At 51.4% G+C, this 15,283-nt stretch overlaps 1 protein-coding gene across 2 annotated transcripts in view; it reads left to right on the forward strand.

The window, feature by feature from the left end:
• Dnaaf5 (dynein axonemal assembly factor 5) overlaps positions 1-15,063 on the forward strand; it is a 36,238-nt gene extending 21,175 nt beyond the window's left edge. For both annotated transcript variants that reach the window (XM_021640703.2, XM_021640704.2), the window contains exons 9-13: positions 1,284-1,431; positions 4,791-4,941; positions 9,609-9,765; positions 12,901-13,092; positions 14,033-15,063. In XM_021640703.2, coding sequence (XP_021496378.1) covers positions 1,284-1,431; positions 4,791-4,941; positions 9,609-9,765; positions 12,901-13,092; positions 14,033-14,169 — 785 coding nt within the window. In that variant the 3' untranslated portion in view covers positions 14,170-15,063. The remainder of the gene's footprint in view (positions 1-1,283; positions 1,432-4,790; positions 4,942-9,608; positions 9,766-12,900; positions 13,093-14,032) is intronic.
• Positions 15,064-15,283: the final 220 nt, after the last annotated feature.

The raw sequence follows: 15,283 nt of genomic DNA on the forward strand, positions 1-15,283 counted from the left end.
ATAAACTCGTTGCCTCCTTAGCCTCCACTTCCTCTTTACAGACACTGAACACAGAGGGGTTTGAGAAACTGTAATTGAAATGAGATTTAGGTTACTTGGCTGCTTGTCCAGTTTCAGAATTAGCAAGCTGTGCCTGAGTCTATCCTAAAATACAAAGTCCCAGGCGCCGGCACATCTGGGAAGTGTTTGGGGCGTGTTCTGGAGAGTCAGCCGAGTATGCCCAAGGCTAGAGGCTGTGCAGTTCCAGTCACCAGGAGCCCTCAAGCTTGAGGTTGCCCCACAGAGTCTTTGTGACCTGGAGCGAGGGTGGGTGTGAAGGGGCAGGGTCCTCTCTCTTCCATACCACAAGGCTTGAGCAAATGTTGAGCATGCTTTGAATGAATGCTTTTGGTGCATTGTTTTTTTCAAGCTCTTTCTTGACTTTAGTTTTAGGAGTTTGGGCAAGTAGGCCTGTGAAGATAGCACTGTCTGTGTTGAGGACCATCTCCAGGCTGTTGTGAAAATTCCTGTGTTTTGTTTATTTGGTTTTGGTTTTTGAGATAGCATAGCCTATGTGTAGCCCTGGCTGGCTTTGAACTCCTCTCCTGAGTGCTGGGATTAAAAGGCATATGCTACCATGCCAGTGTAATCCCGGCCCTTGGAGAAGTAGAGACAGGCCAGTCTCTGGGGTTCACTGACCAGTTAGTCTAGCCTAATTATTAAATCTCAGGCCCATGAGAGACCCTGCCTCAAAACAAGAAGTTAGGTGGCCACTGAGGAACAATTCGAAGCTGAGGTATTGTCTTCAGTTCAGAGCCAGTCTGGACTACAGAGTAAAATCCTGTGTCAAAAAAAAAAAAAACAGGGCTGGAGAAATGGCTCAGCCATTTTAAGACCTCTGACTCCTCTTGCAGAGGCCTGAGTTTTGGCACCCCTATCATGTGGCTCAAAACCACCTGTGTCTCCAGCTCCAGGGAGATCATTGCGTTCAGCTTCCACAGACACTACAGTTACTCATGCATATCTTCAGGCACACGTGCACATTGCTAAAAATAATGAAGTAAATTTTTTTTAAAAAAAGAAACACCTTGGAAATTGTACAGAGAAGCTGCGTCTTGGTCAGAGGCTGAGGAGAGCCGAGAGTTAGTCATTTGTTAGCGGGAGGGCAGCATGGCAGGCAGGGGGGCCATGGCACTGGCTTGCCGGCCACCTCCCCAGCTCTGCTGCTCCTGAGTCAGTCTCCTGCCCCGGCAGAGAAGCCCAGGCAGCCAGCAGCCTTCAGCGTCCTCTCCCCTCTCTTGCAGGCCCAGCTGTGGGAGAGGCACTGCAGCATGTGATCCCCACCCTCAGGGCCTGTCTCCAGCCCACCACAGACCCGCACATGCGCCTGAAGCTCTTCTCCATCCTATCCACCATGCTGCTGAGGCCTAAGGACACTGTCGACTCTCAGGGGTAGGTTGGTCCCCAGGTCTGTGTAAAGCCCATCTTCCCATGCTGCCCTGGGCAGTGCCCCCAAGTCCAGGCTGTGAGCTTCATGGTGGTCTGTGTCCCTTGCATCCACGCCGCTAGGTAAACAGTGGGCTGGGTGAGGGCACCAGAGACAGACAGTAAATCAAAGCCCCTTAGGGGAGTCATTACAATCCCACTGAGTGAGCAAGTTTTAGGGCACATTAACTATTAATGGCCTCTGTATCGGCTGTTCTGTTTTAAAAGCCTGCGGTACCTTTTAGACCTAACAGGCCTGACTGAATTAGCATTGATGATGAAGGCTTAGGGTAGTTTTCTGTCATCTCAGAAGAGCTCAGAGGCAGCGCTGCAACCTTAGAGCCCCCGCTTTTAAGGCTTTGAAGTAAAGGGAAAGTCGAACAAAGAGCTTAGGAGAGGACAGGCTCTTGAGGGAAGGGAAGAGCAATCCAAGACCCAGATGTTCTTCCTGGGAGAGAACCTCTGAATGTGCTAGAGGATATAGAATCTCAAAGCTGCCTGGAAGGTGTGCGTGTCCGTGTCCGTGTGCGTGTGTGTGTGTGTCCGTGTGCGTGTGTGTGTGTGTGTGTTTTCCTTGGTTCATATGCTGGGACCTCCCAAGCCTGGCCACTCATGGCAGCCTGAGCCTTGAAGATGGAGACCTGAGTGCTTTAGCCCTGGGACTTCCTTCCGTCTACTCCCACCCTTGCCCACCTTTAAAAAAATAAAAATAAAAAAATACCCTGTCATGAAGTGTGGTGAACACACAATGCGGTTTCTAAGCCTTGGCCACTCTAACCTTTCCCCTTTGAGTGCATGTCTAGTGTGGGGCTGATTGCCAGCCTCGCACTGCAGGAAGTTCTGTTTCCTGCTCTCTGCAAAAACCTCAGAGCTGGAAGGGACCATAAGAAGGTATTGGTGAGCATCTTGGCAGCAGGCCACCGAGCCGGCTCACACACAGGGATAGAGTGAGTGTAGTGTGTGGTAGCCCAGGCTGCCGCCGGCGTGGCCCTCCCCACACGCAGCCCAGCGTGCTGAGGGACAGCGCCACCACTGAGCCACAAACACAGCTGCCAGGTTTGGGCCAGGTTCCCAGAGACACACAGAGACCTCTCCGGGCTTGACCTGAGTCCAGAGGATCCAGTTGTGTAGACGCAGACGAGTTACTGGGTGAGAGAATCGCCACTGTTGGGTAGGGACAGTTGGAAAATAACGTCTTAGAGTTCAGTTGCTGCGATGGAACACCATGACCAAAAGAAATTTGGGAAGGAGCTTATTTTGCTTCTACGTCCAGGACACAGGCTGCCACTGAGGGAAGGCAGGGAGGAAGCTAAAGCTGAGACAAAGCCCACGGAGGAGGGCTGTGCACTCCTGCCTCGTGGCTTGTTGTGCCTGCCTTCTCCTAGCACCCAGGGCCAGCAGCCCAGCGGTCGCACCCCAATGAGCAGGACCCTCCATCACCACTTACAAAGAAAATGTCTGCAGGCTTGCCTACAGCCATGTCTTCTGGAGGCAGTTTTCAGTTGTGGTCCCCTCAGAGTTAGCTTGTGTCAGGTAGACATAAGCCAGCACAAAAATCATTCGATTTTGATTTGTAGATGATAAAATGATAGAGTGAAAGGTTATCCCGGCAAGGCCCTGCCTCGGCATCATCCCTGCCAGTGTGAGCCCTGCCTAGGGGTCAGGCTTCCCCACCTGGAGAAGGTGGTGCTCACAGCAGGCCCAAGTGGCAGCACCACAGCAACCCACCGGTTCTCTTTGCCTGAGCTTCTATTGAGATGCCTGTGAGAGAGCAAAGCAGAGCTGCAGAAAGCTCTACCCAAGCCACTGCCTTTGGCAGCCTTGGAGTGAAAGTGCATATAAAAAGTCTGGACTGGAGAATCAGTGGGGTGATTCAGTGACCTGATGACCTGAATTCATTCCCCAGGAGCCACATGGTGAAGAAGGAAACCCACTCTGTAAGTCATCCTCAGACATCCATGTGTGACTGTGGCACAGGTACCCCGTCTGCCCACACATACAATAGATAAATAAGATGTAATGTAAATTACACAAAGTCATGGGCTAGGGTGCAGGGTGTGGCTCAGTCGGTAGAGTGTTTCTCTGGCTTTCAGGAGGGCTTGGGCTCCATCTCCAGCACTGCAGAAACCAGGAGCGGCAGGGATGCCTGTAATTCCAGCACTCTGGAAGTGGAGGCAGGGGACTGGGTGCTCCAGGCTGCCCTGGACTTGTAGTAAGACCTTGTCTCAGAAAACCAAAAAACTGAGCTGGGATGTAGCTCAGTCGGTAGTGCTTGCCCAGCCTAGGGCTCAGTCCCCCACGGCGTACAGATTCGGTGTGGCAGAACATGCCTGGAGTTTCCGCACTCAGGAAGGAAGATGAGGCCTTTAATCATCTTCAGCTACAGAGGAAATAGCAGGCCAGCCTGGGCTACAAGAGATCCCAGCTTTCTAAATCAAGAAAGGGGGAGAGTGCTCCTGGGCAAGGGGCAGGCTCTGCGCTCTGTAACGGGGAAGCCTGTCTGCTGCGAGGGCCTGACAGCCAGCCTCACATCAGTAGGACCTGGTGGGCATCTTCCGTGTGGGAGTTCTTGTTTTGTCCTTCCATTATAAAGTAAGCCGGGCAGTGGTGGTTCACGCCTTTGATCACAGCGCTTAGGAGGTGGAGGCAGGGGGATCTCTGTGAGTTCCAGGCCAGCCTGGTCTACAGAGTAAGTTCCAAGACACCCATATCCACACAGAAACCCTGTCTCAAAAAAACAAAGCAAAAAAAGAAAGAAAGATCATAACATGTTTGTGTGTGTGATTTGCGTGCCATGTGTGTGCAGGTACCTGTAAAGGTCCCTGGAGGACAGGTGGTTGTGACCCATCTGGTGTGGGTGCCAAGACTCAAACTCGGCTCCTCTGAAAGTGCAGTAAGTGCTCGTAAGCACCAAGCCATCTCTCCAGCCCCACATCATCTCCTTTTGTTGTTTGTTTTATTTTGTTTTTGGAGACAGGGTTTCTCTGTGCAGCCTTGGATGTACTGAAACTTGCTCTGTAGACCAGGCTGGCCTCGAACTCAGAGAGTTACCTGCCTCCATGCCACCGCCATGTTATCTCTTGCTGCCTTCATTTTAACGGTGCAGCCGGCAGGTTCAGTGGGTGCTGACTGAGGCGCCTTGTGATCCATATAGCTGATCTGGTTGGTGCAGCACTTGAGCTCAGAGCCTCCAAGCCCACCACTTACCTGGTTACTTCACAAGGGTCACTTTGTGGAGGGCCACAGGGTCAGGTCCAGCCTACTCCCACGCTGCAGCACGTCCTTAGAGTAGTGTGTGCCCTTCCTCACTTGCCGTCTCGTTGCAGGCAGTTCCATGGCTACTTGGAGACGGTAGTGAATGACATCCTGGCCCCCAGCCTGCAGTGGCACGCAGGGAGAACAGCTGCCGCCGTCCGGACGGCCGCCATATCCTGTCTGTGGGCCCTCACCAGCACTGACATCCTGTCGGCCAAGCAGGTAAGGGTAGCTGCAGCCGTCCCGGCTGTCCGTCCATGCGCATCCCAGGACCGTACAGAGCTGTGTCTTTCAGGTAGCAGCGGGGGCACTCTAAGAGGCTGAGGTTTGGGGAGTCAGTCGGGGCGGGGCCCAAGTCTTAGTGCCCTGGTTGTCTCAGCCTCGGTCCCTTGAAGGATCTGGGCTTTGCCTCAGGTTTACAAACTGTCTAGTTACTTTCTTGTCCCTGAGAAAAGCACCTCAAAAAAGAAAGAGTTTGTACTGGGTCGCGGGTAAGGTCACCTGGGAAGTTAATTAAGGCAGCAGGAGCTGGGAGCGGCCAGTCACATCACATCCAGTCCGGAGGCAGGTAGCATGGTGGTGAGTGCCTACAGTCACTCGGGTAGACGGCAGGTATATGCAGGCATATCTTTGAGTTTGAAGCCAACCTGCACTACATGGCCAGTTCCATCCCAGCCAAGGTTATGTAGTGAGACCCTGTCGCAAACAAACAGAAACAGACATCAGTGAATGCATGCTGTTGCCCAGCCCAATTTCTCCAGGACCTTAGCAGGGCTTGGTCCTATTCTCAAGTGAGACGAGGGGTCCATGTCAGTTAGCCTAATCAGGATGCCCAGAGACCACTGCAGGATATGCTAGGTCCTGTCAAGTTGGTAGTTAGCTCTAACCGTCACACAAACCCGTTAAAGCTCTCTTAGTACATGTGGCATACTGCAGCACACTCCAGATGTCCTCAGCTGGGAGTTGATCTGTTGCAGATCTTGAGGCATTTGTAATTATTTGTACTGGGTCTTCGGGATCAGTTGTACTTTCCAGTGACCTGTGATGTGATTCTGACTAGCTGTAGCTCCTCGCTCCTAGCACATGGCTGTGGCTGTTGTAGTGCAAACTGTCCTGACGGTGCTTAGGAACGGGTCTCAGAGTCACAGCCTGTGTGTGCATCTGATCCATCACCTAACTTCTATGCTCCGGTTGTCTGTCTGAAATGTTCCGTGGACTCTTCCTGCCAGCGTCAAGAATGGGACTTTCCAAGGAAAGCCTCGGCACAATGCCCGGTGCAGTGGAAGCAGGGCCCCCAGGCCACGCACTGTTACGTAGTATACGCTGTCAACAGTTAGGCTGCTGTAGTGTTGGGGCTGGGGAGAGGTCATGCCATCTCGAGCACCTGAGTTTGGATCCCAGGCGTCCAGGTAAGAAAACAAACAGAAAAACAGGCGTGGTCACGTGGGCTGTAACCCTAGCAGAGGCACCTTCCTGGAGTTCACTGCCCAGCCAGTGAATGCCAGTAGGTAAGCTCTGGTGTCAGTGACAGACCCTGTGTCGACTTACAAGGTAGTGCCTGGAGAGGTGATGGCTCGGTGCTTCAGAGGATCCAAGTCTGGGTTCTAACACCCAAGTCTGGTGGTTCACAACCACCGTAACTCCTGAAGCTCCAGCGCCCCATTCTGGACTCTGAAGGCATGCACATGATGCACAAATAGATAGGCAGACACACACGTAGAAAATTGTATGTGTGTGTGTGTGTGTGTTGTATTATGTTGTATTGGAGAATGATAATAGAAAATGGCTGGTATTGATTCCTGGCCTCTGTCAGCACATGCACACACAATTTTATGTCTTTATGTCTCCTACAACTGCACACACACTGTAGCATGTATTCTTAAAGACTGGTGCCAAAGCAAGTTCTCCATCAGATACTGGGTGAATGGGCTCTTTCTGGGTCAGTTTCTATTGAATGATCTTCACAAAATTACAAGCTTGAGATTGGGGACATCCCCGGGCTCAATTCCTAGCAACACACAGATGAAATAGCTGAGGGTGGCTGGCCAGGCCTGCACTGCTGTTAGCATGGCAACTGAAGTGAGCCTGGAGACTGATGGTTCTGCCCAGGGCATGTGCCTGTCTTTGCAATCCCAGAGAGGCCGGCCTCTGCTCACAGTGTGTGAGTGCCCCCTGCTGACAGCAGAAGGGTCTTACTAATTCTAACATGTTGCTGTGCTCCAGTGTGCTGTGGGTACGTAGGGTTTGAGGAATTCAACTGACCAAATTAAAACAAATGGTTAAGAGAATCTGAAATTTAGAATCAAGATCTGAACCTGGGGAACATTTACTGCTAGAGAATGAAGTGTTTCTGCTCCTAGAACGGCACAACTGCAAGCAAAACCTTCACTTCGTCCTGTGATCTCTTCCCTCTTGACAGAATGCCCTCTCCAGTGTCCCCACTTGCTTCTCCCTCCACCTCCCTGCTGGGTGCCCTAGCCAGGCAGCCCCTGCTCTGTTCCACGTCCCTGGAAGGTAGCCCACTAGGTGGCAGTGCAGTCATAATCTACCAGGCCCTCACCCCAGAGCCCCTCCTTCAATGGGGGTGCTTCCGTCTTCCCCTGCAGCCCACCTCACGTGCACATCCCCTCCTCATCCCTTTCACTCTTTTTTTTTATTTTAATTTTTATTAATTACAATTTATTCACTTTGTATCCCCCCCATAACCTCCCCTCCTTTCCTCCTAATCCCACCTTCCCTTCCCCTTCTCCATGCATGCTCCTCCCCAAGTCCACTGATAGGGGAGGTCTTCCTCTCCTTCCTTCTGATCCTAGTCTACTCTTTCACCTCTTGAGTAAAGGCAATGCCCTCCTAGTAACCACAGGAACCCTATTCACGCTGCTTACAGCCCTTTGAGCCTCCTTTCACTGGCCCACACCTCCCTCATTCTCCTAGAAAGCCTTATGTGTACCTCTAAATGGGTTTTTATCTCCCTGACCTGTCTCCCATTACATGTTAGGCAAGTCCCTACAGCTGAGCTAATGCTAATCCCTCCCCTAGCTAATGCTGGAAGCTGAGGCAGGAGATTTGTATTTCAAACTCTGCCTGGGTGACAGAGAAAGTTCAAAGGCAGCCGAGGAATCCTATTGAGACCCTGTCTCTAAATTAAAAATAAAATCAATTAGGAGTACAGATTAGCCACACAACACTTTGCCCAGCTTTTCCTACTTCCAAAATGAAATAAATTCCCCGTCGCACCCCGCAGCTCCCATCGTCTCCTGCCTGTTCTCTGCACTGCACTCCTCTGAGAACTGCCTACGTTTCAGATTTTATTATAATAGGGCAAAGGGTTCTTTTGCGTTTGCTGTGTCTGTGTGTATGTGTTCACGTGTGCCAGAAGTTAATGTCTGTCCTGGTTAGTTTTATGTCAGCTTGACACAAGCTAAGATTCTCACAAGAATAGGAAACTGGGCAAGCCTGTAGGGCATTTTCGGAATCTGTGCTTGATGTGGGTGGCCAGCACATGGTAGACAGGAACCCTGGACTGCAGGTCCTGGGTTCTCTAAGAAAGCAGGCTGAGCAAGCCAGTGAGCAGCACCCTCCATGGCCCCTGCATCAGCTCCTGCTCCAGGTTCCTGCCCTGCTTGAGTTCCTGTCCTGGCCTCCCCTCAGCAGACTATGATTTAGGGTCTGTAAGCCAAATACACCCTTTCCTTCCAGGATGCTTTGTTATGATGTTTGATCGTAGCCGCAGTGACCCTAACTAAGGTAGCATGGGAAGTCGTTTCTCGCGTGCTGTCCATCTTGGTTGTTGAGGGAGGGTCTCTTGCTGGCCTAGCGCTGGCCTAGTAGGTAAGCGAGGCTGTCTCTCATCAGACCATTGGAATTCTGGTGTCCCTCCCCAGTGCTGGGAATACAGGTGTGTGCCGCCACACCCAGGCTCTGCTTCCCGCCTGAGTCACCTCTCCAGCCCCTCGTGGGTTTTCGTTGGTTGGTTGGTTGGTTGGTTCCTCTCTTGAGATGGTTTTCTGTAGGCCAGCCTGGCCTAGAACTCAGTTTAGCTGAGCCTACCCATGCATGAAGCGCTGGGATTACAGGTGAGCAGAATTGTCTATAGTTGACATGGTCTGCTTGCCTTTCATGGCCTCGCCTCTCCTTTAGCGCTTTCAGCCAATAAGTTAAAAAGTGGTGCAGTGCCTTTAATCCCAGCACTTGGAAGGCAAAGACAGGCAGATCTCTGTGAGTTCAAGGCCAGCCTGATCTACAAAATAAGTTCCAGGACAGCCAGGGCCACACAGAAAAACCCTGTCTCAAAAAATACAATATATGGGTGGATGATAGATAAGATGATTCTAGGGCCAGCAAGATGACTCAAAGTAAGGCACCATGCTGTCATGCCTGATAGCCTGAGTTGATCCCCAAAACCCATGTGGTGAAAGGAGAGAACTGACTCTTGCAAATTGTCCTCTAACTGACTCTTGTAAATTGTCCTCTAACTGACTCTTGCAAATTGTCCTCTTACTATGTCCTCCTCACATGTGCACACATGCACACATGCATGCCCACATATATATATACACAGAAAACTATTATTTATTCATTATTCTACCTGCATTGTATGCCTGCACACCAGAAGAGGATCTCATTACAGATGGTTGTGAGTCACCATGTGGGTGCTGGGAATTAAACTCAGGACCTTTGGAAGAACAGCCAGTGCTCTTAACCTCTGAGCCATCTCTCCAGCCCCATATAAAACTTTTTTAATTGAAAAGCAAAAACAAAATGATTCCCGCCTCCCTCTGGGTATAATTTGATCCGGAAGCCTAGCTGTGTTGCCCAGCAGAGGGCGCTGCTGCAGTCCGACCGCGTGGCTGGCCCCACATGCCCTCACACCCATTTGTGGCTTGCAGGTGCAAGAGGCGCAGGAGACCCTGATGCCACGAGTGCTGGCCACGCTGGAGGATGACTCCCAGACCACACGCCTGGTCTCCTGCCGAATCATCAGCATGTTCCTCAAGAACTCAGGGGATACCATGGAGCCAGAGAAATTCCTCAAGGTCTATCCTGGTGAGTCACCAGAGAAAGAGCTAGTGAGCGACGTGAAGTTGTTCAGTAACATGAAGTGATTGCGTTGGTACCGGGTATCACGGACCTTAGCGACAAAGGAGCCAGCCCTAGCTGAGCAGCCCAGCATGGGAAGCAAGGAGAACCGCTCTAGGCAGTACTGGAGAGAGGACCAAGCTCTGCTTCCAGGACCACTAGGGCGTAGCCCATCAAGGTAGGAGACCCTCCTTAGAGCAGACATTGTTCTGGTCTCCTGTAAGGAAAAAAGAAAAAGAACTAAAGCTTTACCCACCATGAGCTAGAGAAAGCATTCTACCTGGAAGCAGGCTGTTGGGCATGACGGGGAGAGCCGTGCTACCTGTCTAGAACCAGCCTGGGCACCAAGCAAATTAGATAATGGGGCTGTCAGGTGCCAGACAGTGGCCTGGAGGGGTGGTCCTGGGGCATTTTTAGGAGCTGGCCAGAACACCAAGCACAAGGAGAACAGATACATCCTGAGAGCAGGGAGCATGAGCAGCGGGTGTGAGGGAACATGGAGGAAGCACGTGCAGACTCTCAAGATTGGTGATGGTCGATGGATGGTCTTCAGGACAGGCGACAGTAGATAGGGTTGAGAGACCAACCATACAGCAGTTATGTAAAGTGGTTACTACTGTCAAAGAGCTAAAATCATAGCATCCTTCAGAAGCATGTCCTTTTGTGGGGGCCAGTGAAGCAGGGTTTCTCTGTGTAACAGCCCTGGCAGTCCTGGACTCACATTGTAGACCAGGCTGACCTCCAGCTTACAGAGTACCGGGATTAAAATCGTGCACTGCCACAGCCTCCTATAAGACCTGGCCATTCTAGTACGCTCCTCCAATCCCAGGACTTGGGATGCAGAAGCAGGGGGACTGTTGCGGATCTTAGGTAGGCTATGTAGAAAATTCCAAACAGGCCAGGTCTATAGGTGAGACCCTGTATCAAAACCAACAAACCAGGTGTGATAGCAGAACACTATAATCCTAGCACTTTGGAAGTGAAGGCAAGAGGATCAAGAGTTCAAAGCCAACCTTAGCTACATGAGCCGCTGTCACAAAAGGACAAAACAAGAAGTTCCAGGCTAGGCATGCTGGTATACGCCTTTAGTCCTAGGACATAGGAGGCAGGAGCAGGCAGAGTCCAGCCTGGTCTACAGAGCAAGTTCCAGGCCAGCTAGAGCTAACCAGTGGGATCATCTTTTAAACAGAAAGTTTTCCAGATGCATTTATAAACTCAGTAATGGCTGAAGGAGAAATCAGTGAATTGAAGGCCTTTGGCTCCCTAAACACAGCCTCTGGAAGGAGAATTCAAAGCATATTTCCCTAGGGAGAAAACTGAGGCTCCACATGAGATGGTGACCAGGATTGAAGGCAGACTCAGATTCTCAGGCCTACAGAGCAGAATGGCTGAGGTGGGAGAAGCCCCTGCCGGAAAACCCCAAATGCCCTGCACACCTTTCCCACTGTCCTCTCACATTACTTTTCAGGTTGTTCTATTTTGTAACAATAAGAGATTTTCTTTCTCCTCACAGCGTGTGTGGGCTCTACTTTTTAGCAAGGTTAGCTAGTGCATGCTGTCAACTGCCAGGGCTGGTGGCTTCCCACTTTGGAGCGAGTACCAGTGGGAGAGCACATACTTTGGGCACACCCCCTGCCTGTGGTTACAGCAAACACGACTTCCTTTGGTTTTTCAAGACAGGGTTTCTCTGTGTAGCCCTGGCTGTCCTGGACTTGCTGGGTAAACCAGGCTGGCCATGAACTCACAGAGATCCAACTCCCTCTGGCTCACAAGTGCTGGGATTAAAGATGTGTGCCACCACGCCCAGCAAACATGTTGCTACTTCTCAGTGCGTGGGAGGAGACTATTGGAAAAATGTCCCAGGCTGGGTACAAGTGCAGCCAGGGCCAACTCTAAGCAGGGGCTGGGGGACACAGGAGCCAGGCTAAAGTATCAATTCACAGGGCAGTATCAGCTGCCACCAGCCCGGTCACCCTTCTAAGTTAGCCTCAGGAAAGGTGAGCTCCGTGTAATTCCAGAATTAGGTTTGGCGCCCTCAAACCTGGATGGGCAAGTCTTTGCACTCAGGAGACTGTCTCCTGAGGTGTGGGTGGTTTCCTTCTGTGTCTGTCTAAAGTATGTGAGCAAAACTTCCCACCGGGCTTCTCAGCATCGTCAGCCAGAGCCCAGCATGCTGGGAGATGCTGGGTCCCTCCGTCAGTCCTTCCAGCAGGTCGCTGCTGTAAAGCCCGTGCTCCCGGCAGGAGGCCCTGCACTCTGAGCGAGTGAATGCTTTCAGGTCCAGGAAGACAGCCTGCCCAGCCAGCACACTCGGCTCTTAGTCCTCTCACTACAGAGTTAGGTTCTACAGATTGCTTTCTGCCTTCTTTGGGTAATTGGTTTAGACTTCTCCCTAGACTAACTGGCCCTCAAACTTAAGACAGTCCTCCTGCCTCAGCATATCAAGTGCTGGTATTGTACACTGCCACACTTGGCTCCAGACCATTTTGGTTGGGTTGTTTGGTTTTGTTTTATTTTTTGGTCATGAGGAAAGCCTAAGTTTAATGAAACTTTTACCCATTACTTTAAAAGTTTCTGCTGGACCCCAGCAGTAGTCCGCACCTTTAATCCCAGATCTCGGGAGGCAGAGGCAGGCAGATCTCTGTGAGTTCAAGGCCAGCCTGGTCAACAAAGTGACTTCCAGGGCAGCCAGGGCTACATAGGGAAACCATGTCTCAAAAAAAAGAAAAAGAAGTTTCTGCCTGTCGGGAAGGATAGATCTGTCTTTGGCAGCAGGCAAGCAGGTCAGGGAATTCCCACAGAGACAAAGGAAGGATGGCACAGCTGTCCCATTACTGCCTGGGGCTCGTCAGCCTGCAGCAGCTGTGAGGAGGCCCAGCCCCATGCCCGCCCACTGCCAGTGTCTGGGGTGCATCTAGGTCTTCCGGGGGGCCTTGGGACCAGACAGCCTCAGAAAGGTGAGGGTTCAGCTCAGCGCTGGAGACTCTCCCTTTCTGAGGGCGGGTTCTCAGGGCCCTAGAGCAAAGGCCCTCCACATTTGCAGGGTTAAAGCCCTGTCACGAATCTTCATACCTGGGCCTCACGCCGGCCTCCTCCCCACAGAGCTCTTGAAGCGCCTCGATGACGTCTCCAACGATGTGAGGATGGCAGCTGCTTCCTCTCTGCTCACCTGGCTGAGGTGTGTGCAGAGCTTCGAGGGGAAAGACGCCTACCAGAGCAGCGTCCAGTTCCTGTACAGGGAGCTGCTGGTCCACCTGGACGACCCTGAAAGCGCCATCCAGGACACTGTCCTTGGTAAGCACTGCAGGGCCAAGTCCAAGGCTGCCCTTGGGCTCTAGTGCTTGGAGTTACCATGATAGAAATGAGTCAAGATCAGGGGGGATGTGTGCGCATCATATGCATGCAGTAGCCACGGAGGCCAGGAGAGTGCATTGGATGCCTTCCAGCTTGACTAAGAATGCTTTTACAAACGGCTCAGCATGAAGCAGGAAGGACACTTTCTAGACCCTGCTGTTTTAAAGGGAAGAAGAGGGAATTGCCATTGCAGAGGTGAGGGAAGATTGGCCACACTGAAGCCTCCTTTGGCTTCCTTGCTGAGCACCTGCTGGAAAGAGAGATGTCATTTGTTGAGAATAAAGCAGACACTGCCAGGGCAGTGAGATGGCTCAGCAGGTAAAGGTATTTGCTGTCAAGGGTGGAGACCTGAGTTCCAGCCCCGGGACCCACATGGTGGAAGGAGAGAACCCCCAAAGGTGGCCCCTTGCGTTCCACATGCATGCACACGCCTACACACACACAAATGTTTTGGGGTTTTGTTTTTGTTTTTTCTTTAAGACAAGGTTTCTCTGTGTAGCCTTGGCTGTCCTGAACTAGCTTTAGAGACCAGGCTGGCCTCAAACTCATAGAGATCTGCCTGCCTCAGCCTCCTGAACGCTGGGGTTAAAGGTGTGCCCCACTGCCCACCCCCACCTGTTTTTGTTTTTAAAGCAGATACTGTATAGACTATGACGCTTCCAAGAAGCTCCTACATTGCTACACTCCCCAAAGGCATGAGACCCCACCTCACCCCCAACTTCCAGAACATTCTGCCCAAAGCTTCAGGAAGGTGGTTTTCACCCTGTAGGAACTACCCAGCAGCCCAGAAGAAAGCTTCTGCCACCTCTGTACATCTGTACATCTTGTGGTGGGCCCTAGCCCACTGCTGCTGGACTCAGGGTTCTGTGCTCTCTTCCAGAAGTTCTCAAGGAGGGCGGCGTCCTGTTCCCAGATGTGCTGGTGCGGGAGACCGAGGCTGTTGTCCACAAACACCGCTCAGCTACCTACTGCGAGCAGCTGCTGCAGCACATGCAGACCATGGCTGCCGCTCGGTGACTGGTGCAGCAGCCACTGAAGGTCCCGGCTCTCAGCAGGGCGACACCGGTGGCCTGGAGGCCGTGCATTTAGGACAGCCATCGTTGGGACCCCACCAGCCACCAGATGGTGCTTGAGCAGCAGATTCTGTCTTTCCTAAGCAGATTTTGGGATTTTAACATACCCACTGTACACAGAGGCCTCAGCTAATATTAAAGTTAAATGTGCCTACCCATGCCAGCTTCCCAGTTAGCTGCTTGAACAGAACATTTTTTTAAGTCCCCATCACAAGCCCCAAGGTGTCCTGGGCTGCTTTCATGCTTACCAAGAATGCTCTTCCTATAGCAGGAAAGCAAAGCAATGGTAAAAACAACCATCCACTTCCTCTGGGCAATGTCCCATCATCCTAGGCTGAAGAGAACGTCCAGTCTTGACACACTGAAGCTTCTCCTGATTTGTTTGTTTTTCAACACAGGGTTTCTCTGTGAGGCTGAGACTGTTCTGGACTCACTTTGTAGACCAGTCTAGCTTTGAACTCACATAGAGCCACCTGCCTGTGCCTTCCCAGTCCTGGAATTAAAGGTGTGTGTACCACCGCCTGGCTTCTCCTGATTTTAAATGCACTGGAATTTGCAGTGTGGGTGCACTGTCCTGGTGTCCGTCTCTCAGTGTTGGTGATGCCCGTGGGTAAAGGATAGACTAGGAGACCAGACCTCATCCCTGCCACTTGCTTACAGCAGCCTGTGAGACAGTCATTCCCCAGTGTCTTTTCCACCAAGTGCCTAAAACATTTTTAAGTGGAAGTTATCAGCAGCCAATATTTTTGTTAAGATAATGCAGGGCATGGAGTATTTTCCAACAAATTTTAACATTTCTGCTTTGCTGTTTGTGAAATTAAATTATTTATTATAGTTATATTGTATGTCTATCTGTGTGATTTGTGTTAGGACCAATGCGGAAACATGGAGGTTACACTCGGGTTCACAAATCACACCACGAGATCGGTTCCACGTGGGAGGTTTATTAGGGGAAGGGGGTTGCAGAGAGAGAGAGAGGGAGAAAGGAAGAGAGGAAGATTAAGAGAGCGGAAAAGAGAGAGAGAGGGGGAGGGCTCCAGTTCTCTTATAGGGTGACC

The sequence above is a fragment of the Meriones unguiculatus genome, chromosome 15 (genome assembly GCF_030254825.1).
Source record: "Meriones unguiculatus strain TT.TT164.6M chromosome 15, Bangor_MerUng_6.1, whole genome shotgun sequence".
In the NCBI taxonomy this organism is placed as follows: domain Eukaryota; kingdom Metazoa; phylum Chordata; class Mammalia; order Rodentia; family Muridae; genus Meriones; species Meriones unguiculatus.